A 27,379-nucleotide genomic window follows, 5' to 3' on the forward strand; every position below is an offset into this window, starting at 1 on the left:
TAATTTAAAAAAGTTAATTCCACCATTAAAGTTCCACAGCACCTCAACAGTTCATGCAGTTGCCCATGAAATTGTGTAAATTTAATGCATTAAACCAGAAAACCAACCATCAATAAAACTAATTTGGAATTGAACAAACCTTCTAACCAAACTTACTTATACCATCCCAAACTATCACATACCATACATTAGAAGCAGCAAGGAGAAGAAATAAAAGCTTCCCCTTTTGCCTTCTAATTAAAAAAACCACTATTATTGACATACAAGAAATGCTATTGGTAAAAATATATTAAAAAATTGACTGGGCACATCTGGATCACCAGCTGGAAAATACATGCCCAAGACACTCAATACCTATGGGCCCCAAAATGAAGATGAGTGAAAAAAACCTAGACAGACTCCCTTGAAAATAAAATTGTACTGCCCCTGGATATTAACACTTGCAAGCCTGCCTTCTTCCATCAAGGTCAAACCACATTTTGGTTTACTTTCTGGAAAGCAAGTAAGATCTGTGCTAGGGAGTGCTATCGCTCCTGTTCTGCAAAACAAAGGCAGAGCTCCCATCCCCGAGGAGCTTATGGCTTCTGGCAGGATTCCACCAGGACTTACACATGCTATTAACTTGTATCAAAGCACATACTAACTTGCACCAAAGGAGATCAGTGCAAAGTCAAAGAGTAACACAAGACAATAAAAACTATAAACACTAAGGAGAATGCCAGGTAATTCCTATACCTTCCTTCTTATGTAGTTACAAAGGTTCAGAAGAGTGCTAGAAAAGTGGACTACAATAAAATACCTAGGAATTTTGACTTTTCAGATGGAGCTATATAATTCTTTACAAAAGTTTATTGTAGGCTTTACTTTCCCCACTTCGAAGAAATCTAAGTATTTAAAGATACATCTAAGCACAACCTCCAAAAGTCTGACATGATAACCAAAAGACCTGACAACTACTATCATCTATGCAACCTACGTTCGAGATCTCCTGGATTTTCTGAAGTCCTCTTACCCTTCACTGAACTGCAATCTGACAACATTATGTTTTCTTTAGTAGGAAAAGAACACAGAAGCAAGCATGGGGCATGGTACCTGGAGTGCTACCACCAGGTAGCAAAAAAAGGTGAATAAGATTGAGCTTCATAATGAAATCACACTACAGAGAACAATTTAATGCATATGCTACCTTCTATTTAACAGTAATTAACTAAAAACGGCATAGTAGTGGAAAAGCAAACACTAACATCACCTCAGAAATTGCCAAAGGTGACTTCACAGAGGCTGTCTAGAAATTAAATACAGTAAAACTATAATAAAAATAAAAAACTAAAATAATCCGAAAAGCTGGAAATAAAGTATATTCCTCCTAATTTAAAAATAAAGCCTTTTCATTTGGGGCAGTTTTGTATGTAGTCTCTTACAATACACAGATTAAGTATAACTTTATCATACAGTTAGTTGATTATGGTAGTCACCAAATTACTTCTAAAAAAATAATAGTGTATAAACACATAACATGCCAACAGTAAGAGTACAGATTGCTTTTGACTAGCCCTGCAGAGGAAAGGGTTCAGAGAATTTGAGCTTTTACATGTATTTTAAAAAATATACAATATGTTAAATCTTCTAGGTTTTTAGTGTACTAAGGTATGAATACACAGGATATCAACAATTTTCTATACTTTATTTTTACTGAGTGTCAAGAAGGAAAAAAACAAACAAACAAACAGTAGTTTACATCTGATTACAAGCCATTAATCCACCACACTGCACACCGAAGTAAAACTTTTTCACTAGTTTAAATCTGTGATTGAGCAAAGACCACACTCCCCAAAGTACCCATTAACAAAGGCAGTCTTTACTGCAAGCCTTCTTTAGATCAGCGAGAATTTGTCTTTTAACCAGGGTCACCACAGCACGTACCAGACTGAGAACATGAGAAAGTGCAGTAATCAGTACAATGAAAGAAAAAGACAGTACAGCTATTTTGTACACTTAACACTACACAGTTATAGAAGACTTCTCTTTGGCAATTTAAGTTTAGCAAATAGTGAAAAATTACTAGTCAAACCTGACCCATAACCTAGAATAAGCCACTCCTAGGTATGCTTGCCACTCCCTCTGTACTGCCCACTTAAGGTTTCTCCAGCTACAAAATTGCCATAGTAGCCCCACTTATGGTGAAAATATAAGGCTTTTCCTCTCACCATACTGCCAAGACTGGAAGAGCTCCCAAGCTTCTTCCAGCTTCTTGCAATTATCAGTTTCTCCTCCCTTTAAAGCCTCTTGATTTTGTATTTTCATCTACCAAAACGAGTGCTTTCTACATAACACAGAGTCCACTTTTTCCATAAAGAACTTCATATATGAAGTATATCTTGTCACAGGTTATACTATAATTGGACACCTTGTCTTAAAAAAACCCAACAGTTATTTTTAGTGTACTGGTTTTTAATGCAACAATTTTCCATGCTCTGAATTCAAAAGCTGGTACATTTTTTTTTTTTTGCTACAGCAGACACAGCGAATTCAACATTTCCAAACAACATTAAAGTGACACTATATAAACTACTTATATAATCAGATTTTATATTATCAATGGAGCAACTCTCACACATGCATGAGTATCTCAAGTATTACTGGATTTAGTTGCTTATGTAAAACAAAATAAAAAACTCACTTTCTGCACATAACACAAAGTTTCTTTGGAGTGGGTTTGTGTGAAAATGATGAGAGGCAGGTAGTAGAACAAAAAAGGTGAGCCGATCCTTTCCGCTGATATGCAGTCTGTCCCTTTTGTAAAGGCTTTTTACAGTTCGCACATGTGACTTTAACCTGTTTAGAAGGTTGTTGCTGGGCAGAAGGCTGGAAAATTTGCTTAGGAAGTGATGCTACAGGTGACAAGGAATCCACACCTGGTTGCTTCTGATTCCTAGGGAAGGAAGCTGACTGAGATATCCAAGAATCTTCAAGACAAAAAACCCAAACAAAAATGTAAGTGAAGAGACATGTACATACATATATATAGAATAACATTCACAGATGTATGATCATAAAAATCATTTTTCTGTTGGAACTAACAACAGAAGAAAGATGTTTTCAATTCAGATTTAAAGTAAAATCCCATTTGATGGTACCATTCTCCGTTGTTACAAAGCTTCAGAACATTAACAAATTTCAGGATAGGACTATCTTACATCTAGTGACAAGTTTTGCAGACTTTGATTCACTTGCACTGGGTTTGCAAACTGGCAATTTTATCTTCAGAAAAACAACGCTGCAGTTAGCAACTGCAATTAAAAGATAAAAAGAGACCAACAGAGAACATGGAATGTCTAAACCAATATTTGAGACAAACTCTGCAAATTTGTAAGAACGTGAAGTCTTAAATTTTCATTAGTTACTTTGTTCTAAAGCTGTAACTAGTGACAAACCCTAGAACTGGGGTTCCCCATACTGGTTTCCTAGTCCAGCCTACAGCCAGAGAGCTATACTGCAGATAGAGTGAAACACAGTGGCTCCACATCTGAGATCTGCATCCATGCCATTGATTCCTGCAGAAGTTTGTAGTTTTCTCAATAACCTTTTCAATGCAAGGAATACCAGTTAATGTGCAAACTTGAAAGGTCATGAGAGTTTCAAGTCTTCCTCAGTAGAAATCAGGGAACCTAGAAAATAATATTTCCTCTAGTTCTGGCAATACATAAATCCAAGACTCTTGAGTTCCAGACTACACTAGTCTTCCATCTGTATTTTTAGAAAATAGGTTACCATGGAACAAAGTCATCTTTGCCCAAACTTTTGTAGCATAACCTGCTGCATGAGTAACTTGCAGAACGAGAATGTAAGCAAAACATTTTCTCTAAAAGAAATACATCTAGAAAGATCATATGTTAAGTTACATGCTCCATATCTTGGCTTGGAGCAGAATGTACAGTTCTGGCAGAAAAAGAAATCCCCCAATAAAATTTCATTTCTAGACTTATCTCTGGAATCTGAGCTTTCATTCAGAACAATTATCACCAGAATTTAGGAATGTTGAGCTTCTGAAGACTGCTAATAATAAAACATTACTTAAACATGAATTAAAACTGAATAAAAACAATTTTGCATTACAAAAAACATTTACACAAATTCTCAACAGTATGTCTGTTATACCAAATAGTGTCACAGCACTTGGGACTTACAGCCTTGAATGTCTTACTGCAGTAATTCAGCGTATTCCTGGACTGTTATTACAACTGGTATTAATACCCAAATATAAGAAAGATGATCTTAAATTCTATGACTTCAGATAACAAAACCCTCAACCTACAGACGTCAGTAACTGACTATACCTCCTTCTTAAGGAACATTATCTTAGTCCATAATTGTTCATTAAGAAGAAGGCATCCTTTCCTCATATTATTTTCTGAAGTCCTTTCTTTCCCCAAAGGTTTTATTAACAACATACTCTGATGTGTTACTTTAAAATTAATTTTAGGGACAAAGTTCCAAGAACCCTTGTTAGTGAAACAAACAACATACACTCATTAGCACGTAAAAGATAATTTTCTGGTGTGACTTTGTAGCTGTCAAGGATGTCCTAATTCTCAGACATGTAAGACAAGCTAGGAGTTCATCTATTGTAATGCTTGAGGGTAAACAGAAGAGCTGGAATAAAGAGGTGAGGGGAAGAGGAAAAGGTCACAAAACAAAACACATTTCTCTTTAAACCATTAAAGAGGCTTACTTTGGAAGGCATGAGTATCCTTACTGACAAACTAAGACAAGCTACCACAGTGCCTAAAGTTAAAATTCACTTGAGTGCCCTCTTCAAACTTTTCTATACATCTACTACTTCAGATATATATAGCACCTTAACACCTCAAAGTATTCTGAGATTCTCCACCTTTTTCACAGATTTCAAGTCAAAGCACATTGTCTCTCTTATCAGGAATGCACAGCATGTGCAGTAGAGTTATATCTGCTTGTAATTCCAGTAGTGCTCAACTGCCACTCATGAAAACTGGAGTTTGCTGGACTCATTTGGGTTTGAAACTTTCACCATGACTTTCTAGTACCTCATTAAGACTATTTCAATTATTCCTTAGTTTCTTAAGGCTTCAAATGGCCACCCCTGACATTTTGCTGCATTTCTTCTTCCACAAACACACCAAAAGAAAATATTCATTTTTATATTATGCCTTATTTTCACATCTCACTTCTCAACCATGTTACCTCCTCCGCTTTAGATTCTCTGCAAAGATCTGTAAAATCTGGTTTTCATGTCCTTGAACTGAGAAGGTGTATCACACTTCCTTTGTTGATTCCTGATGAGTTTCCATGCCTCACTGCCTTATGTCTTCATCCTTCAGGTTCCTACCTGCAATACTTTATTGGCCAAGTTTATGAGGCTATACAGTTTCATGTTCAACTTCTTACTACAATGGCTTTTCAGGTTGTTCCCATTCTTTCTTATTCATTCCTGCTCTAAACTGCTATAAAATTATTCCTTATTCTCATTTGTACCATTTATTTGCAGAGCCGTCTTGCAAAAATGACATCTTTTAAACGAGTTGAAAAAATGTGTCATTACAACTTGGGGCAGAGGGGGGGAAGAACATAGTACTGAAGTTTTACAGAGGTACACAGCTCAAAACATTTGCATTAATAACCTGGTTCAGATTAGGGCAATTCTGAAATGCATTCTCAATTTAGGTGTTGGCTCTGTTTCTGAAGCATTTTTGAAGCACAAAAACTATTGAGAGAAACAAAACCTAAGTTTCAGTCCAAAGCATGTGAAACTCATTTACATGGACTTCTGTTCATCTACCTGGACTTCTCCAAGATCTTTGATGTGGTCCCCCACAACATTCTTGCTGCTAAATTAGAGACATATAGATTTGACGGACAAGGAATTGGCTGGATAACTGCATCCAAAGAATCACAGTTAATGGCTCAATGTCCAAGCAGAAATCAGCAACAAGCTGTGTCCCTCTGGTGTTCATACTGGGACTGATACTATTTAGTAACTTCATCAACAGCACAGACAGTGAGATAAGCACACCCTCAGCAGATTTACTGCAGACACCAAGCTGAGTGGTGCAGCTGATAAACCAGAGAGACCTTGACAGCCTTGAGGAATGAGCCCACATGAACATCATAAAGCTCAACAAGACCAAGTGCAAGGTCTTTCCTCTCCATCAGGGTAAGCCTCAATATCAATACAAACTGGGGGCTAAATGGATTGAAGGCAGGCCTGCAGAGAAGGACCTGGGAACACTGGTAGATGAAAAACTGGACGTGAGCCACCAATGTGCTTGCAGGGTGATTCTGTCCCACTTCTCTGCTCTGGTGAGACCCCACCTGGAGTATTGCATCCAGCTCTGGGGTCCCCTGTACAAGACAGAAATGAGCCTGTTAAAGCAGGTAGAAAGGAGGAACATAAAAAGTGACAGAAGGCTGGAACACTGCTCCTGTGAAGAAAGGCAAAGAGTTTGGAGTTGTTCAGTCTGGAAAAGAGAAGACTGTGGAGACCGTATTGCAGCCTTTCAACATATAAAGGGGGCTTGTAAAAAAAGATGGAGACTTTTTAACAAGCCCTGTAGTAACAGGGCAAGAGGCAATGCCTTTAAACTGAAAGAGGGTAGGTTTACATTGGACATGTGGAATAAATTTTTTACATGAAGGTGGCAAGATGGTAAGACACTGGAATGGGTTACCCAGAGAAGCTGTGGATGCCCCATCCCTCAAAAGTGTTCAAGGTCAGGTTGGATGGGACTTTAAACAACCTCATCCAGTGAATGATGTCCCTGTCCATGGCAGAGTGGTTGGATTAGGTGATCTTTATATGTCCCTTCCAACCAAAACCACTCTATCAAATGTAATGCAATGCTTACTGGGGACATTAGGTTCTAAATTAATGCATTAGACAGAAGTTTTGCTGTTACGCACCTGTTGCTTCATATACAGTGGAGGTACTTAGCCAAGAGGAATAGACTAATACTGAACCTGAAGAAATCTTCCAAACCACATATATAGTCATAAAATTATTTAGGTTGGAAAACACACTTAAGATCATCAAGTCCAACCGTAACCCAGTACTGCCAAGTCCACCACTAGACCATGTCCCAAGCATCAGATCTATACCTTTTTTAAATACCTCCAGGGATGGAGACTCAACAAGCTTCCTTGGGCAGCTTGTTCAGTACTGGATAAAAGACTAAGCAGTGACACTGCTAAAAACACTTTAATCAAATATTTCACGATTTATTTTCAGCTTTTAAGGAAACATTCAAAATTGCAACTTACCAGGATTATGATGACTCACAGATTCTCCATTTTGAAATACATCTCCAGCCACATTCATTCTACCAGGATTGAAAGGTCCTACACCAGTCTTGGTCTGTGAAGTCAAAGATGGGGTGTATGTTTGCAAATTAACACCAAAATTACTTGACTGCAGTCCGTTAGATACATCTCCCAAGCTGGCATTCTGCAGTGACGTTACATGTGTAATCATTAAGTTCATGTCATGCCCTTCAGTATTTTCTAAATGACCGTCACTGACAGACCTCAAAGCACCTGTTTCTAATGTAGTAACATTAGCAATCTGAATTTCAGAGTCTGGTTCTGTGGTTATACCACTATTATCTATTCCTGAATTTACCTTACTTCTTGAAAAACTGGAAGCTGAGAATTCCATTTCGTTGGTTCTATTTTTACACTCTGGAAGTCTTCGTTCATTAAAACTGGAAGCATTCTTCTCTTGTCCTTGATTTGTTTCAATGTCTTCTTCATCGTCTATAATAATAGTTTCACTTATACTCCCCTTTTGAGAATTTAAGTCTTTTGGAGGAGAAAGCATTTTGCAATCATTCCCTTGAAGTTCTTCATTTTTGGATGATGTAAATGCAGTGTTCCTTTGATCTGCCACCAGTGACGTAGAATTTTGCGGAGGTTGTATAGGTTCAATAAAAACTACATCATCGTCATCTTCTATAGGCGAGTTTTGGAATTTATTAGGTCTAGAAACTAAAGAACTCTGTGGCCCTCCAAATGCATTTCCTACATTTGCAAGACCTGCTGCCATGGTGGTATTCCCTAGCAGACTAGGAGTATATTCAGACAGGTCTAATCCTCCCAGAGGACTTGTGTCCATTCCAGATCTGCTGTTTGAAGAAAAACAAAGCAAGAAAAACCACATCAAATTTCAGAGTAAGATACAACTTCTCAACAACAGTTATTAAAAATAACTACAGAATTAATAGTTCCAACTTTTACTTTATTTTTCCTGAGATAATGTAAAGACAAACCCAAAGTTTTTCTATGCTCTTCTTTGAATTGCTTAACATTCACTTATTTTCTAATCCTATACTAGCAAAACAATACTGCCATAACTAACATTTCACACACAATAGCTAAACATCATTATGTTTAGCAATACATACATAGGAAATAAAATTTTTGATGGTATTTATTACATTATCCTGATATCTCAGTCCCTTTCCCACACCACATGAGCACAAAATGAGCCTTTAACATTGCTTTTGCTAGACTGCAAAGCCTGATCAAAAGTCAGACATGCAGAAAGGAAATCTGAATTCCTACTGAATTTCATTCCTATTAGCAATGTTACAGTTTCAATATAAATACAATTAGATGATAAAAGGCCGAAGTACATATCCAAGTGCCTAGCAAAAAAAAAACAAACAAAAAACAACAACATCTTTCTTTATATTAACAACTTTGAAATTGATCTGATTTTCCTGCAACCACACACTGCCAAAGCTCCTTAGGTAGCCCCAAGACAAATGGAACAAGGAAGGGATAAACGAAACCATTGCACATGACAGGAATAGACACATTATTGAGCAGCAGAAAGTGGACAGCAACCGTTCATTCATAGCCACTACCACTGGTAGCTCATTTGAAGTCCCTGACTCACTAAGTCATGTTCTGCTGCAACTTTCAGTAACTTCCTCTCTTTTAACAGCAAGTGATGCTTATTCAGGCTCCTTCCTAACAGCTACTTTGCCCGGAGGGTTTTGTTTGCCTTTAGTAATTGCTCAGTTTGGGGAATCTGTTCTTCATAACTGTCAATTCTACCATGAATTAAAAAAATTATAAAAGTCAACCTGGATATAACTGAAGCTAAAGGACCTGAGATCACTCTAAAAAACATCTGTATTAAAAATCAGTAAGTTAAATTGTACTTGATTTATACGACAAGAAAAATACAGACATACTTGTGTTATAATTTGGGTATGTCTTGGAGTATACCCTGATGTGTGTCATCACTAAGCTTTTCTGAAAGGCTAGAAGTAGCTTTCTGTGCTTTTTAATAAAATCTTTATGCAGGAAAGCAAATACAAGAAGAAGAAATGCCCTGCTCATCAATACTTACCCATCCAGAAATCCACTGCAATCTGTTTACCTTAATAAGTTGCTCCAAGCGCTTTTATTTCCTGTGGGGAAACTGCTCTTGCACCAATTTGCTGCCTTTCACAAAAGTAGTGTGTTCTGAAAAAGGGTTAAAACAAATATTAGCTATACAAAATGGTTTCTTCATCTCAAGCCTCACCTACCAACTATGTTCCTTAAACTGACTTCCTTCTAAATTTATAGTTGAAGTCAAAACCTGACTTTCAGCACTATCATCCTACAAAGTTAAAGAGAACATGAGCCTCTTCAATTATTGCTGTGAGTCAAGCAGCAACAGGACTGTTAGAGATTTTCTACTCTCTCACATCATACTTTGAGAATCCTTTGATGCTTTATAGACAGAGAGAAAAACTACCATGTTTGGTAAAAGACAGACAGACATAACTGCAATTAAGTAATCAAACGCTAGAATTAAGAAGTATATCTCTAATAGAATATTAAGGAAATAAATGGTTCAAGTAAACTGAGCAATTGAGAACAAAAAATCTGAGTAGTTACATTTCTTTCCCTTTCTATTGGGTCAGCCTCCTTGCTGCTTGTAGCACAATATACTATGCTAAAATTAAGATATAAAAGGAAAATTACAGAACATACATTATATATCCGGCCTGCAACGCAATATAAACCTTGCATTGCTAATAATTTTCAAGCTGTATATATGCACTGCAGTGATGCTTAGCACAAATTCAGGCTATATTAACACATATGATTATTCACATGAGACTGAAAATGTTCAAAGTTCAAGCCACTATTTATTCTCCAGGTTTTATAATAGTCATTAGGCTTCCCAGAGTTGGTAGCATTTTTAAAAGAGAGAGTATCAACTTGTGTAGTTATCTACTGTTTGGACAGCCCTTAAAATCCCCAGACAGTAAAAATGCCCAGAGGAATAAAGCTCAAATACTCTTCTACACATTTACAACATTATACAAGCCCTCTTGTCCATTAGCTGAGCAGGAGCAGGGAGGGCAGTAAAGCTGTGAACCCGATTAATCCTAAAAGAGAGGCGACCACCTTTTAATTCCTTCCTATGTTAGCCTTACAGCCAAATACCATTATGTAATAGCATTTGAACTGCAATAAAGGTAACATTGAATTGGAATGAAAGAGGTTTTCTTACAAAAAATTGCATTATCAATGCAGTTGGCTTGTACCTCCCTGGAAATCAGTCAGTTACACTGAAGATTAATTTAATCCAATATTCTCTTTCACGTATCTTACTTTTCCCCTCTAGGGCTGAGTAATTTAAAGTTAGATTTTCCTGCATCTCAGCTTTTGTTGAAAAGAATTAATTCAATTCTTAGCTTCACAGGTTTATTCCATGTATTTTCTTTCTCTACAACGACAAAAGCATCACAGGCACATAAAGCTTTTAATAAGGTTTTAAATACACCTGAACAGATAGGAGTGAAGAAAAAAATGAGACTATGCCAAGAGTATACTTCAGGCCTGACTCAAACATTTGCTATTCCTATTTTTACAAATCCTTAGCAGAAAGACAGACTTGGTCTGTATTACAGTACACACACATAATATGTAGCAAAGTTAAGATCCAAAACATGTATATTTTTGCCTAAATTTAATTCTTCTTCCACAAAGCTCTTAGAAAGGTTTTAAATACCTGTATTGTTAGATATTACAAAAATTAAAAAAGTTTGTGTGCTTAACTGTTACTGTATTTATCATAAGCAAAATCTGCATATATTTCCTTGCAAATAGTTCCTTCCTCTGCAACAAAATTACCCATAAAATCAGAATTACTTTTCCAAAAATGCGCAAAATTAGGTAGTTTATTTTCTAAATGTGCTAGTAGCAAGAGAAACACAAAAACCACAAAGGCTATGTCACAGTCAGTATTTCTAAATCAAAAACTACCAAAAAAAGAATGATTTAGAGAGTGAAAAAGAGGAAGTTTAGAACGGGAAACTACGAAAAAACTCACACCTTACAACTGGCAACTGCAAAAGATGCTTAACAACAGAAATACAACTATTAGAACCTGCAAGATTGATTAGACTGATCACTGGATGAGCGGGTGAGATTTTGGAAAAAAAAAAACAAACAAAAACCAACAAAACCACCAACTAGTGAGACCTGGCCTGCAGAAAATGCATGTTCAGTACTGCTGCAGAATAAGCACAAGGCTTTCTGCTGCTGCACAGGCAGCAAAATTTCATCTGGACAGAAACAGAGGCCCTGCCAATATACAACAGCCCTTCCTGAACTATGCCTTGTATATCCCTCTTAAATTAGGCTACATCACTCACCTGTACAAGTCTTTATGCTGAAATAATTTACAACCCCACTGCTATATTCAAGGCTTAATTTCTCAAATAAATATAAAAGGCAAAATGTAGGCTCTCATTTAGAAGGATGGCAACTGCTACAGCTCTTAAGACAGTCAGCTAGGTAACACTCAGGTCAAATCTTAACTCCATTGTTGAATGATAACAGTTAAATATATAATGAATTGCAGAAACTGAGGTGGGGTGTATGACTACCAAAAAAAAAAAAAAAAAATCAACTCCACTTTAACAAAAGCAGAAACTGGAATTTAAATGCCTTTACCAAGTGCCATTAGTAACACCTGGAATGAAGGTGGCAGAAGAGCACAGTCATGGTCATGTACACTTGGAGCAAGGATACAAAAATCAAAAGGAATCATTGAAATCCAGCTTAAACTACAGTTCCACCAACATAGAGTACTTGAAAAAGACATCCAAAGTAGGACCAGCATGTACAACTGCTTCCATAAAAAGGCTGTAAGCCTAAAAATAAAAAAAGAAAACCTAGAAGACTACTTTCAAGATAATACATAACTGAGACATCTTCAAATGTGAACAGATGAATAAAATTTAGGAGACAATATTACACTAAGATACAAATACAGGAACAAGAAGAAAGGGACTGATTTGCCCCAGCAAAAGAACACTACTTTCTCCAAGGAAAGCACAGGATCATAACTAAATTATTTACCTCAACAGGTACTGTGCTACATTTAAATTCCACATCCAAACTAGAAGAAACAGCATATCAATGGTGTACTATCAGTCGCTTCTATTCAGTGGTGACACCACATGTGAGATAATGGGAACAAGACAGCAAAGCGATAACTGAAGATTTCAGCTACTGTTGTGCAGACCAGGGGAAGAGGGCAAACAGCAGATCCAAAAAGCGAGAAAAAAAGCCAACCCTCCAAAACCCCAAACCAACTCATCACTGAACAATGGGGACAAATTTTTACAGCACAGCCAACTGCAACCAGCTAGAAGACAGAACAGAAGACAGAAGGAAAAACAACTCCCAGTCTAACTCTGAGCCATAGTTCACATATGTTCAACATGTAATTACCCAGACAGCACTCCTGAAAAGCGTATTTAAATTCCCAGGGGAATAAAAAAAAATTAAAAATAAAAAAATCTCATTACTTCAACATCTGACTTCAGAAAGGAGAACAACCTAAGCGCAAGGAACAGAAATGGAGCAGCTAGAACAAAAAGCTCGAGAGCACAAAGGTCTTTTAAAAAACTCACTGTATTAAGTATACAACTAGTCTAAAAAGATGCCAAAAACACTATGAAGACTGCTATCAGGAAGTCTCTGACCTACAAAGATGCTGGAATTGTACTAGGGGGGAGTTTCATATACATTTGCCCTATTCTTTATCTTTTGCTAGATGTGGTTACAGGCAGGCTACTGAACTATATCAAGAGCAACAGTTTGTCTAAAATGCCAATTCTTGTCAATTTTACAAACAGCAAAATTTTCCTAAAGAATACTCAAGAAGCCTGAACCACTGCAGAAAACACAGAATAAACTCTTTGCATTGATGTTCAGTAAGGAAAAGATCAGGGAAGACTATATCTTAAACTCTCTTTCAAGGGGTCAGGTCAGAGAAAAAAAGTCACAAAATGCTAACACCAGAGGATTTTAGAACAAATCACTAGGCCACGTGGCAGTCACTTAAGATTTCTAAAGACAGGAAGCAATTTTTTATTCACAGCAGCTGAAAACAGAAACTGATTGTAAAAAACTACAAAAGGATATCACAGTGCTGAATGCTTGGACAGTGTCACAGGCAAAATTACTAGTGATAAACGCAAGGTAATGAACAGGGAGCAAAGGGCAACTACAGACATAACAATTTAACATCCAAGTTGCAATTCTCTCACTCTTTCAAATCAAAAGTACTCAATCATCAACAACCAAAGAGGAAAAACAAAATAAAAGAAGAATCATGAACAAAACAGAACATATTTGTCATTATATAAAAAACACAGTTCACCAGCATCTTGTTTATCATGAGATGTTCAGGTCAGTCCCTTTTCAGAGAAAGGGAAAAACAGACAAGTTCCACAAACAATTTATACTAAAGGAAAAGACTTATCATTGAAAGAAAAACAACTGAACATGCTAAATCTGCAAGAATAAAAAAAAAATACATAGAAGATAGAGTTGCCCAGTGTCTTGTAAGAACAAAAAGGTGCCCTGTGAAATAATTTAGTAGCTTTAATAATCTATTATGCATGAAAACCTTTTCTTCTTAAGTATGAGAGTTACTGCTGTAGAAGGCTATGGAGGCTAGAGATGCAACCAGTTCAGACAGGGATTGGGCAAACATGAAATAAATGCACTGATGACTTAAACAGAGTGGTCCAAAGGCAACTCTACAATTCTTAGCCAGCCAGCTCAAAACCAGAACACACCTGCAGAAAAATCAGGCTATAACTGAAAAGCTTCGATTCCTAGACATCACTGTTGCAAACAAGCTACTGAATTGGCTATTAATTGAGTACAGCTATTACTATAACCTAGTAGATGAATAATCTTCATGCATGCAAAAGAAATATCACTAGCCTCATGGAAGCTCTACCCACTTACCCAAAATCTGAATTTTGGACTATGGCTGTCAGGTTGACTTCAGTGGGAGAATGGGTGCCAACATTTTGGCAAAAAGATTGAGGTTAGAGACTAATCTGGACATATCTTGATGTTTTGTGAGGCTCCACAGTTCTAATGATCAGTTCCTGACCCTGACACTTCTTCGACCATAACATCATTAAATTCCTTAATTCACCTACTTCCAGAAGTTCCCATCCTTATTACAGAAAGTCACTTCTTACCACTTGACTTTTTGAAAGTCTGATGATTAAAAACTCAGTAAAGACTATCTGTAAAGCAGTCATCAGGAAACTGTATAGCAAGACATGTTGCAATGTCTTGCTACAACTCTGAACATTCATTCCCTACCCAACTAGATGTAATCCACATATCACAGCTTTCTTGGGGTATGAAACACCAACCCAGTGGTTGACTGAATATATGCCACAGTTGACTCCAAACGTAAAGTAAACCACTCCAAGTAAAAACACCTTGAAGTAGCACTTGTTCACTGCAACTGAGGCAAACTAGTAGCCCAACTATACCCACACATAAGAACTGAAAAGTGCTAGAAAAACATAACACAAGTAGTCCAACATTTTTAAAGGGTTGTAATTTAAGCCAGCTTTAAGTTAAATCTAAATCTACTGCAGTCCAGTCTCGATTTGGGTATAGTGAATGATATATACTGTGTATGGACAGACTCCTAGCTCTGCAAATATCAGAAAAAAAGCAGTTGCAGGGCCCTTTTGGGTCACCAGATATAAAACTCTTACCACAGGCAATCACACAATAAAACAATTTTTAAACATTCTTACTACAAACATGCAGCAATTTTAGTTGCTGAGGGGGAGGGGGGGTGGTAGAGGTTGGGTGTTGTTTTGATTTCTGGTTTTTTCCTCCTTATATCCTTCCTGAGGGATATCTAGTCATCAGCCTTAGCATTTTATGCTCAGATAGGCCTTGGCTATATTGTGGCTCTGATTTACTGTTAACTTTCACATCTCTTAACAAAGGTTTTAACACTTCTGCTTACTTATGCTATCATATGGCACAGCTGTTTCTGCAACCACACACATAACCAGACAAAAGTTGATCCAGCTGACAGAGACTTTCCTGCTGGAGTCCTTTCCAGCCAGGTCAGTTCCCCAAAACAAACATTTCTGTGCAAGAACACTACAGTTGTGCCTGAACATAAGAAGGTTGGTGCCACTGAAGCCCTGAACTTCAGCACAGAAATGCTTTTAGCAGACAGCAAAGTCACGACAAATTGACAGCCACAGACTGAACTGCACTACCCAGACAGCAACTACTGCGTAAAACACTGCAATGCGCATGTGCCAACTGACAATGAAGCAAGCAATGATGGACTGAATACTAAACCACACCAGACTGAATTTTAAAACACATATATATCCACTTGTCACAATCAGTAGGGTATCTGAAATGTGTAAGACTTTAAGGAAACTGAAGATATTATGTTAATGCCACAATGACCCAACTATTTTATCAGTCTGCCAGCTTCACACACAAATCATGTGAGTTCAACACAAATACTTGCATACTTCGGCTAAACTCAAGTGCAAGTATTCACAACACCAAAACAAAACAAGGGTCTTTCTTAAACTATTATACAAGTTAATTAAAGAGTCTGAATATAAACCTATCAATGTATTTATATTGCTGGTTTTTCAAAACACAGTATCCTGTTCCTGAAAGCTCCTACCTAAGTTTAGGTTCACAAATCTAATTTATCTATTCTGAGTATCATCATTACAAAAGTCTCATTACTTCAATCTTGAGACACTACTCCAGAATTTATTTTCCAGTAGGTTTGGACCTGCTTCAAATTTCATTCTTTCCTCAGATTTTCAAAGAAGTTATACAGATTGAAGAAATTAGCTTACTAAAAGTCATTATGTAACACCTAAAATGTGTTTGTCACTGTGCTGGTTTAAAGGTAAACCAGCAGGGGAAATGAACTCAACTCAAAAGAGAGATTATAAATCAGAATAACAATTTAATAAAATAATACAAGAAGTATGATTATACAGACAAACAATTGGTTTTAACCCACAAACCCCAAACGTATAACTCAGCACCCTGGGGCATGAACAGAGTGGTGTTTTTTGGCCCCCCTGAGTCCAAGGTAAAAGGAGAGGGGAAAACCTGTTGGTGAGAGTGCTGTTGCAGTCTGGTCAAGAGAGGTGATTGCAGTCCGGTTGAGAGTTATGGTTGCAGTCTGGTTGAAAAGTGGTGGTTGCAGTCCAGTCAAGAGTGGTGGTTGCACTCTGGTCGAGAGTGGTGGTCTGCAGTCTTCCTCTGGATTCCACGAGTGGTTAAAAAAGTTCCAAGACTCCAAGATTATATATTCTCCAGTTCAGGCAGGAATGCCCAGCACTTCCCTCATGGCAGGGAGCTCCACAAAGGGTGTGAGGACAAGAGCATCCTCCTATCTCACAGGCCTCTTAACACCCAGTTTATAGCCTGAGGAGTCAGGCTCTATGGGCAGATGTGTAAATGGTTCATTGATAAGTTTCTGGGAAATGGCATGGAAGGCTATAGAATACACAGTTTTGGGTTACATCCATCCAGTGATGAACTGGTCCCAGCTGTTCTAACTAGGACAGTCACACAGATTTCAGAGAATTCAATAGAAAAGCATATGCAAAGACCTGTAATCCAGCAGAGACAGCAAGGAAGAACAGTAAACTGGAAAGATCTACATATTGAAAGAAATATTTTGAAGGAGTTGAGTCGGTAAATTTTGGTTTTATTCACAAGAGAAACTATTTACACGCAACTAAAGCTTACAAACTCAGGTATCTTCTGAGCATCTCAACTGCACTGCAGCCACCAGTGTTACATATGAATGCTGACAGCTGGTTTCCAGTTGATGCTTCCAGGAACATTTGAATAACTTTACTTAACACAGCCTCTTCCTTGAGTGTTTCTACTAAACAAGTGCTAAGAAATGCTCCCTAGTATGCACTAACAGAATTAAAGTTCAGGGTTAATCTCAAACTTGATTCTGTGTAAGGGTATCCAAACCAAGCACCGATCATTCTCAAGATTACTCATCAGAGAATAAGCAATATTTAGCATGGGAATTAAGGACCAATCAAAATCATAATGTTGACTGACAGTGTATAAGTTTTAGGGCAGCCTTATTGACTTGTATCTCCCCCTGTACCCACACTTTCAATGTATTTCATGGCTGTTTAATCATGAAAAGATGCTGATCAGCAAGAACACAGCACCATTGCTAGCCTTAAAAACCATTATGTGTAATGCAGTAGAGAGTAAATTTTATCTCTCTAATACTCAAGCAGCAAGATGCTGCTTAAGGATATCCTTATTATAAATGGAATAGAAAGGTGAAAGAAGACAAAGAAATAAAGGACCCACAGAGGAAGTCATATCTAAATGCTTATCTATTACCTACATCCAAAGGCATATCTATTTCCAGGAAAATAGGCAACACTAGACCACAGCAACAGACTTGAAAGATAACCTAAGTGGAAAGGGAGTACAGCAGCAGTAGAGCAACACCATGCTAAAGATATGAAAACAGGAAAGGGGCAAGTAAAATCCTGAAAAAGAAATAGTAGAAAGTGGCATTAATACAGCATGCAAAGAAGTCAAATTCTCATTTGATGTTTCTCAACTTTAAAAAAATATAACATTTAATTGGAAAAACATAAATACTGAATGGCCAGATGAGAAACAGACCTCAGAACAGTAAAATTATTTAGATGTCTGGCCTGGGCAATAGAATACAGACCCTGACAAATGTCAGTGGGTCACAGCACATATTTCAAAAACATGCCTTATTCTTGCTCCCCAGGGAGCAATGAAGATTATTTGAGAATTCAAATCTATGCTAGCTTTTGCTAGCATTTCAGGAGCACCTAAGACACACAAATAGCACACAATCTTTCAAATTTGCCAAGTTACAAGACATTGGGGGTACAGCCAATCATATATAAACAATTAAAATCTGAAAAAACAGCCAGAGATAAGAATTTTCCAATATTTGATTATCGTGGCTATTCAGGATTTCCCTTGTTGCTACTTATGCCCATTATGTGCCATTCTATCAATAGGCATTGCTGAGAAGAGCCTGGCTTTCTCTGCTCCACATTTTCCTACTAATTAGTTGAAGACAGCAGTAACCTGCCCCTCCAGCCTTCTCTTTAGACTGAATACACCCATCCCTCTCATTTTTCCTTCTCTGTAATGTGTTCCAGCCCTCTAAGCTGGTGGCCTTACACTGAGCTCACTTCACTATATCTGTATCTTCACTAGAGCAGGGTCTAACCAAAATAAGACTAAACACTGTAGATGGGTTTTCCCAAGTATCAAACAGTAGTGAACAATCACTTCCCCTAAACTGCTGGCTAAAGTCTTGCTTAACTCAATAATCAATAATTGATCACATTCACCCTGCAAGGGTGCACTATTCATGTTCAACTTGCTGTCCAACAAGACTAGTCAAAGCTGCCTTCTATCTCATTTCCAAACATTTTGGAAATGAGGACACACTTTTCTAATTGTCAACGTGGACTTTTAACGCTATTCATTAGTGCTGCTTCTTATTTGGTTGGGTTTTTTTTAATTTTTATTTTAAACTAGTTTTCAGTCTATATTTATATATGTACAGCCCATGAAACAAGCAGATTCGAAGGATAACCACCATGCCTAGAGGCACTTCACTTCTCAGTGCCTGTGGCACAAATCTTTTTTACTAATGCTTCTAAAATACTTTCTTTTTACTTTTGCCTGTGCTTAGAAAGAGGAAAAACTGTCATGCCACAGAGTTCATAAATGAACAAGTTTGTAGGTAGACCATTCTTCTTGCCTTTAACAATAACTAACATCGACTAATAGTCTCAACAATATTTTTCAGCCCTGAGAAATAATCAAATATTGGCTAACAACCTAGTATTTTGGGCGTGGTATGGACATTAATACAATTTACCTGCAGTGATTACTATTGAATGCATCTAGTGATTCAGAAAACTGAATTTAAAAGAGTAGGTGAATATTATGCTATATGTAAAAGGGAAACCCATGCAGACTACGGTCAAGTAAACAGCCAATGAAGCTACAGTGCAACAAAGGAAAGAAAAACTTATCACCACAAACTAAAAAAGGAAGGGGAAGAAAATAAAAACAGCCACAAAACAGTTCAAGTTCTATGCTGAGGTATAAGGTTAATGGGAAGTGGGATCCAAGGCAAGAATAGATATGGTCAGCAAAGCAAGTATGATAGGTTTTCACAGCTGCACTGGCTGGCTGCAAGTTACATTACGCAATCAAGACTCCAGGTTATCAAACTATTTTTAAGATGTAAAAAGGTAGTTTTATTTTTAAGTAAGATGCATACTGTACTTGCTAAGGCTGCAAATCACATCCAGTCTAGGATAGGACTACTCTGGTTTTGAATTCCTACTCCTATCTCCCACTTTCTCCAACACAACTCTTTCTGCCTTTCTCAATAGCTGTTTATGGGTCATAACAGCAAGTCCATCATGGGAGCTAACATGGTGGAAAGCTGAAACACAAAAACCAGAGAGTAAATGCCCTACACCTACAGAGATCTTCACCTCTTAATTTCATTGTAATGATTCATGGAGCTAAATTCACTTCCAAAGTTTAAAAAAAAAAAAAAAATTGTTTAAAAAGTCAGAAAGGGCCAGTGTTGGTACAAAGAGGAGACGACAATGACCAACATCAAACCTAAGTTAGGCTGGTTTAAATGGTCATGCAACCAAGGATATATACTTTAAATTTAAACTCATGAAAAATACACTATACAGTATTTCATCTAAGCCAATATTTTGTCTTTTGAGTCCAAATCAGCAATGAGAAGTGTATTCCGAGCCTTTAAAAAATATAATCTATTATAAACTTTTCTAGAGGGGAGCTTTTTAAATCCTCTTTAAACTTTCGCCTAAAAAGAAGAAAGTGATGCCTGAAGAAGTTACTCCAACTACTAGTTACTGTACCCACTGAGAGGCTACCACACTGTTTGTTCCCTGTCTGATTTTGTACTGTTTAGGCAATAATCGATGCTGAGAAAGTAAGCCTTTAACACTGGGGGGTGATGGGGGGTGGGAAAAGCTCACCCTATATGTTATTGGGTGCATAGTCTCTCCTAGACCAGGATTAAGTCACAGCCTAATCAATTATCTTTTAATTGAGGAATAGACCGAGTTTCTGAAGTCTATTAACAGAAATCATGGTTTCCACTCCTTCTTCAGTCATTCTTGTAGGTTCTCTCCAAAATTTATGGTTCTTCTTAATTATTAGAAAATGCTGGACTTAGTTCACATCATATCTACTGTACTATACACAATATTAGTCAGACCATCTCAGTATTTCTATTTGTTAATTCTTTGGATAGAAGTATATATGTAATAATGGTCAAACACAGTGACAATGGCAATAACACCAACATATATCCAACATTTGCATCCGGTAAAAAAACAAAGAACCTTTGCTGTGCTCTCTATTTTCCGTCACTTCTAAATTGCAATTATTTTTCCATTATATGTATTACAAAGATCTTCTTACCTGGCCTCTCTAGATACTACTTGGCTTCTTTAATGAGGCACCACTGACCAGAACATCATGTCATTTTCTGAATGAACATTTTTTTTCAAAAATAACGTAACTACCATCACAAGCAAAATTACAAATACTACTACTACTAAACAAAAACCCAACCATGCACACAGAAATACTAGTTATAAATTCAAAAGACATCTGGAAATTCTTCCAGTTTAATAAGAATTCTTAAACATATTCAGATTGGTATATTAATGACCAATTGTTGCTCAAACACAATGATGAAATTATTTCAGGTGTAAGAGAACAGTAGGTCTTCTTCCCCTATCCACAAACCCATACATATAAAAAAAAACCAACACAAAACACTGATACCACACCCATAGATTGCAACTCTTATCACAGACTCTCAGAAGCTAAAGCTATAGACTACATTATGTTAACCACTGTGCAAACACAGAGTAAGACTGTTCAAAGAGCAAACAACCTAAACATAAGGGGCAACAGATGGAGAGAGACAAAAATGAGAATACAAGGAAACAGCACCACCATAAACAATGGTTAGAATTAATTCTTGTTCTAAGGATGGTATGTTTAAGTCCCAGGGTGACAGGAAAGGTAGTGGTTCAGTTTTGTTTTCAAGCCAGCTTCTTTTGCATTAACAGGCTGCAACTGTTTGTAAGGGTGCACATATAGAACTTCTCCAAGCATGAGGAGCACCACAGGAGAACGAACGAAATTGTTTAACTGCTCGTGATGTCACTTCCTAACATGCACTTATAATCTCATTAACAATGACAACAAAAGATAGATAGTATCCTTCACAGGTAATTCCAAGATGTTAGTTTTACAGCCATAAAATACAAGATGCAAAAAGACTAGACAGTCAAAAAAGAGGATTGGGAAAGTATTCTGGTTTAGGATTTTGAATCTGTATCAACAGAGCAGGATCATTATTTTTACCACAACTGTTAAGAAAAATTGTTACCACACAATAAAGAAATCAAAAGCACGGTATGTCATCTGATTTATTAACACAGCTAACAAACAACTGTCTATTAACAGTTAAGAGACCACTTACTATGTGGGAAAAATCTGCAGTCTGTTAGAAGAGTATAGTGTGCCATGTTTAAAACAAGGGCTGGATTATGATCTTAAACCAAAAATCTCATTACAATGCTGTCTACAAGTGACAGAGAGCAGAGAGTTTTCCTTTTGGGAAGGAAGGATTGCCTTTGCAAAAACAGCCTTAGCTAAAGGTCAGACATCCACAAAGAGAAGTCAAAAGCACACACAGAGATCTAGCTAGTATAGAAGGCAACAAGTTTGGAAGAGAGAGAGACTTGAAGGTCATCCATAGAGGGATGACAGCTGAGTTTATGAATGAAATGAACAAAATAACTTCTAGAGAAATTTGATGTAGTACTAGGGGTAAACACCAAGCTGGAGGGATCTTACACAGATCTAAAGAAAAGAAACTCTGGAAAGAAGCAAGGTTTTCATCAAGGTTAAACTTTCAAGGAGAGAAGAAAACAAAATGCAAAAGAAAAAAAGGCACAGTTGCATCACAAGTGGTCTCTTGTTTAAAGTTCTGTATGGTTATATTGCACAGAAGAGCCTAAAGGAATACAAGATGCCAATACAGTTCCAACAGAAGTCTGCAGGAGGAAAACAAACAGGTCCATGTTTCTAGGACTGACTATGAGCCGTAACAGCCCTCAGTTAGAAAATCATGCACATAGTAAAATCCGGCATAATCCACTGAATGCTATCTTCTTCCACTGCCATCTTTCACAACAAAAGATTAGAGAAAACTGCATGTAGAAACTAATACAAACTCTTCCATAATACCACTGACTTTTCCCAATGATCTGCTTTCTTTCCTGGCCCCCCAGAAGTTACATCAGTGAGCTATGGAGCAAGTACCCAAGCAGCTGTTGTCCTATCAGTGTGTGCCCAAGGGTACATCACCACTTTGTACCATGTTATATAGGGAGAAAGGTGGAACTGAGAGGACACCCTGCTTAGCATGTGCCAGTCTTGAAACTGATGAGTACAGACCGTGCCTCAATAGACTTCTGTACAGCATTAGGTACCTAAATTTAGGTACTACAGCTTTCGAAGTTACAGTGATGCTAACTGAAGGATTCTGATAGTCTCGTAAGGGTCAAGGAAACTGTACATTAAGGTTAATAAACCTTTAAAGTACAGAGTGCCCAATTCATTTATTTTAGGTAAAGAAGTAATGTGTTATGTGTTCTGGGTTTTTAGACACCTAAACCCACCATTTCTGCACAACAGCAAACATCATTAAGTAGTCTCATCTCAGACAAACTTAAAGCAAACAAAAAACCCATCACAATCCTCTTGTACTACTGACACTCAGTATGGTCGGCTAGAGCAATGGTAATGCCCGAGTATGCTTCAAACCAGTACTGCAGCTACTCTGTTCAGAGCACTGAACACTTGCTTCTGAGCTCCTGCCTCTGTGATGAATCCCTGCCACCCCCATCAGGTTATTCTCCAACAGCTGATGGTGGAAGGGGCAGAAGGAAGTTATGGTGAAGCTAGTTCCAAAAAAGTTTAAGAAACATGGACAAAAACAAAGCACTTAAGCATTAGGACAAACTTACAAAGTGCAAATGCCCTCTGAACACAGAGCAATTTGAAAAACACTTTGGTGGCAATCATGTCACTGAAAACTCTCAGTTGACCACAAAAATTATTAATCTCTGTAGATTATGTTGGACAAGTAAAATCTGAATTTGCCACCTGTATTACAATCATTGATTGAAATAATTCTGTTCTGACAGTAAACTGGAGTAAGAAAACAACTTTCATCATTGACATGTCCAATCCACGACATGTCCACCTCAGTGGACACCTATGATCTAACCTAAAGGACAGTCACTTATCTCATCTATGGCAATTGTTGATGTTCGCATCCATGCATATATAATCAAATTTGTTGTGTGTCTGTGTGCCCTATTGAACTCTAGTGGCATTGAGTTTCACAGAATAAATATGGTTATTGTCTTAAAATTGGTAATTTCTGGAAGTTCACAGAAGACAAAAACTCAAATTCTCAAAACAATTTAAGTATAAAAAAGTGGCATTGAAATCATAGAATCATTTAGGTTGGAAAAGACATTTAAGATCATTGCATCCAACCATTAACCTGGCACCATCATATTCACCACTAATATGTCCCCGAGTGCCACATCTACATATCTTTTAATTACCTCCAGGGATGGTGACTCCACCATTTCCCTGGGTTGTCTGTTCTAAGGCTTGACAACTCTTTACATGAAGAAACTTTTCCTAATATCCAACCTACACTTCCCCTGGCCTTCCTGGCCACATTGCTGGCTCATGTTCAGTCAAGCCTACCAGAGTGGCAAAGAATGCTCCTTAGCCATCTCAGTGAGGGCAAAGGATGGAGATCCACATGAGAACAAAGACACAAAGCTTGTTGATGCATTACAAACCACAGAAACACCCAAGAACGGTCCCACAGAAATTAAGGCCTCTCCCAAAACAGGTGGCAGGATGAATAGTGCAACTCAAGCGCATCTACACCAAAACATACAGCATTGGCAACAAACAGGAGGAGCTGGAAGCCACTGTGCAGCTGGAAAACTATGACACAAAATCAATATAGTCAAAGTGCTAACTGAAGAAGCCATACCATTCAACCGCATTCCAGAAGTCTCACACTGCTCCCTTCTACCTAAAATTTCTCTGAGAAGTACAAAATACTATGTTAATACTAGCATTCAAATAGAGCAGATAGTTCATATATCAGGTTATCATCTACTGCCAGCCATATGTGCCAGCAGCACACAGGGTAAGCCACATGTATGGAAGAAAAGCTAAATTTCTTCTGAACTATAATCTCTCAGAAACCCAGTTATTCACATAGAACAGTTATCTAGTAAGATTAAATCACTGAAACAAAGTTAAAAAGAAGTTGCAAAGAAAGTGCTTTCAATTATGGAGTTAAATGTAGCAATGTCAGCAGACACAGAACTCCTGCAGCATACCAGGATTTAAGAGCCTCATGAGGCAACTATTACCTCCAACTTCTCATAGGGAACACCTTACTAGTCTTTTGAACTCTTCTGAACTTCACATTTCAATCCTTTTCCACAGATAGGTTGAATTCATTGTTATTTGTAATGGAAAATTGAATTCATTGTTATTTGTAATGGAAAAGAGAAACAGTTCTCCACAAAAAGTGATTTTTTCCATTGGTAACAATTCTTGATATAAATTCTTCACAGAACTCCTCTTTCTGCTTTTGTTGCAGGGTGTATTAATTGGTTGCAAACTCAAACAATGCGACTGAACTTCAGTAATTCTGTACTTAGTCCTCAAAGCCAAAAGGAAAACTCCTGTAACAACACAAGACTGTTCATGATGATTCTGGACCAAAAAAAAAACCAAAACCCAAAACCAACCAAACAACCTCAGCAAAAATCTGAAAGAGTTTGTACCAGTTTTGGTCCCACATACCTCTGCATATTTGAACAAGCTCTACAAAAGACAAAGAAACTTGCTTTCCCTTTTTCACTGGCACTTTTACATTCTTGCTGATGCAAATTCCTCTTTGCATGTTATTCCAGGATAAGCAACAGTAGAATGCAATCATATATTTGGGGTCAAAGAGGATTAATAACAATAATATAAAGCAAATGTAGAAGATAATAAAGCAAATTTATTGCTCTAATTAAGACAGTCTTTTATTAAAACAAGTTATTTAGTTTAACCACCTAATCGTGTGGCTGAGGGGTTCGGTTCCTACAGTTGAATTTGCAACACTAAGCACCAAATGTGTTCCAACACACAACAGCATGGTCCTATCACATGCCATAAGAAGGCTGTACCACCACCATCGCAGTTGGAGAAGGACAATGTGCCATCTACTAGGACACTTTCGCGAAAGAAGTTTATTGAGTCTTAGTAAGGTTTGCTGAATCTTAGCTGTACAGCTGTTCTTGGCAGTATTCTCATCTTTTCATAGGCAGCCACACAAAGCTTCAATAATTTTCAAACTAGCTCCAGTACACAAAAGCCTTTTTCACTCCCAACACAACAGCCTCCCTACTTCCAAAGCATTATTAGTCTTGATCACTCTCAGAAGTAACTTTTTTTGACATGAAGAAGCATCAGAAAAAGCAGAATAGCTGTTAGAGTGGAATGCATAATGAATCAGAAGTAAAATTAAATGGTAGCCTTACATCCAGGATATGGTAAGAGTTAAAACATTACCACTAAAATTTTTATATTACAGTAGAAAGTCAAGGTTTAGAATACACCACTTTATTAATGATAACAGGCCATGCAAATTCTTTGGGAGTCTTTCATGCGGTTGGTAATTTTAGATGCTTAAAATAAATCCAGATCTAATACCTTCCTCCTAAGCAATGAGGTTTTGCATCGAACCACTCATTCTTTGTATGTGTAAGCCACCAAAAAGTGACAAAGAAAGTTGCAAGCTTTGCAAATCTGGGAAATCTACCACATACAATGGCGAAGAAATAAAGAAAAAAAATAATTCAAGATACAAATGGTGGGAAAGACTGCAATACCTGCATCTGTGCTGTACCCAAGCAAGGGAGTCGGAGCGAAAGACAGGCGCTGTCTTTTTGTTTTGTTCTCGGGCTGCGAGGTCCCCACCGGAGCTGCAGGGCCGCTGCACCACCCACAGCCGCCTCTAGTGGCACAGCCCGCGCACCGCGTCCCCGTTCGGGTGCGCCCGAACCTCTCTATTCGTGCGCCCTCCACCTTACTTGCTCCTTCATTGCACTACTCTGCAATTTCAGAATCCCCCGTGTAGCAAAAAAAATAACCCCATTATTAAAAAGGGCAGAAACTAGAGTCAAATTACATCCCAGTCCTACTGATAGGGACTGGCAACCAGGCTCTCCTTAGCCAACCCAACAGAGATCACAACCTGCTCTGAAAATCCCACACGGACAAAACACCAAAAATGCTCACTTATTGAGAAATTGTGGGTTTCCCCAGCGTTCTCCAGCTTTTTGGGGAAGAGGCAAAGCAGACAGCTCAGAAGCCCTGCCAAAGAGAACAAACTGTGACTGGCACCCAACAAAACCAGCCAGGCAAATCTGGGGGTGTAGAGAACAAGTCTGAATGCACAGAAGAGACACGATGGAGTGCACTTCACAAATTGTGGGGTGATTTTATACCTCTCATGCCTCTTAGCTTCAAGATGTTATGCAGGAATGGGATTGGAGAAACGGGGGAAAAAATTCAAGATGGCTGAAGGTGTCTTGTCAGGATTTTCACGCACGCTCTAGAACTCTAGAGGGCACTCGAAATATGCCCTCGTCCTCCTCCCTCCTGAGCTGGGTAACGTGAGCGGCGGCAGCAGCCCGTCGTCTGCTTGCCGGAGTTGGTATTGCAGGAGCGATGTCTGCAGCAGCAGCGCCAACCCCGTGGAGGCGCCGCCTCACAGCCATTACTGGGGCTTCGCCCC

General features: G+C 37.9%; 1 protein-coding gene across 13 annotated transcripts in view; it reads right to left on the reverse strand.

Moving 5' to 3' along the window:
* ZMYM2 (zinc finger MYM-type containing 2) overlaps positions 1–27,379 on the reverse strand; it is an 85,121-nt gene that overhangs the window by 55,190 nt on the left and 2,552 nt on the right. For 6 of the 13 annotated variants that reach the window (XM_032678029.1, XM_032678032.1, XM_032678028.1 and 3 more), the window contains 3 exons: positions 9,389–9,504; positions 7,294–8,153; positions 2,681–2,966 (listed from right to left, as the gene is read on the reverse strand). In XM_032678029.1, coding sequence (XP_032533920.1) covers positions 2,681–2,966; positions 7,294–8,143 — 1,136 coding nt within the window. In that variant the 5' untranslated portion in view covers positions 8,144–8,153; positions 9,389–9,504. The remainder of the gene's footprint in view (positions 1–2,680; positions 2,967–7,293; positions 8,154–9,388; positions 9,505–27,379) is intronic. The other 7 variants (XM_032678036.1, XM_032678034.1, XM_032678035.1 and 4 more) reach the window with 5 other exon arrangements.

This window comes from Chiroxiphia lanceolata, chromosome 2, assembly GCF_009829145.1.
Source record: "Chiroxiphia lanceolata isolate bChiLan1 chromosome 2, bChiLan1.pri, whole genome shotgun sequence".
Lineage (NCBI taxonomy): Eukaryota > Metazoa > Chordata > Aves > Passeriformes > Pipridae > Chiroxiphia > Chiroxiphia lanceolata.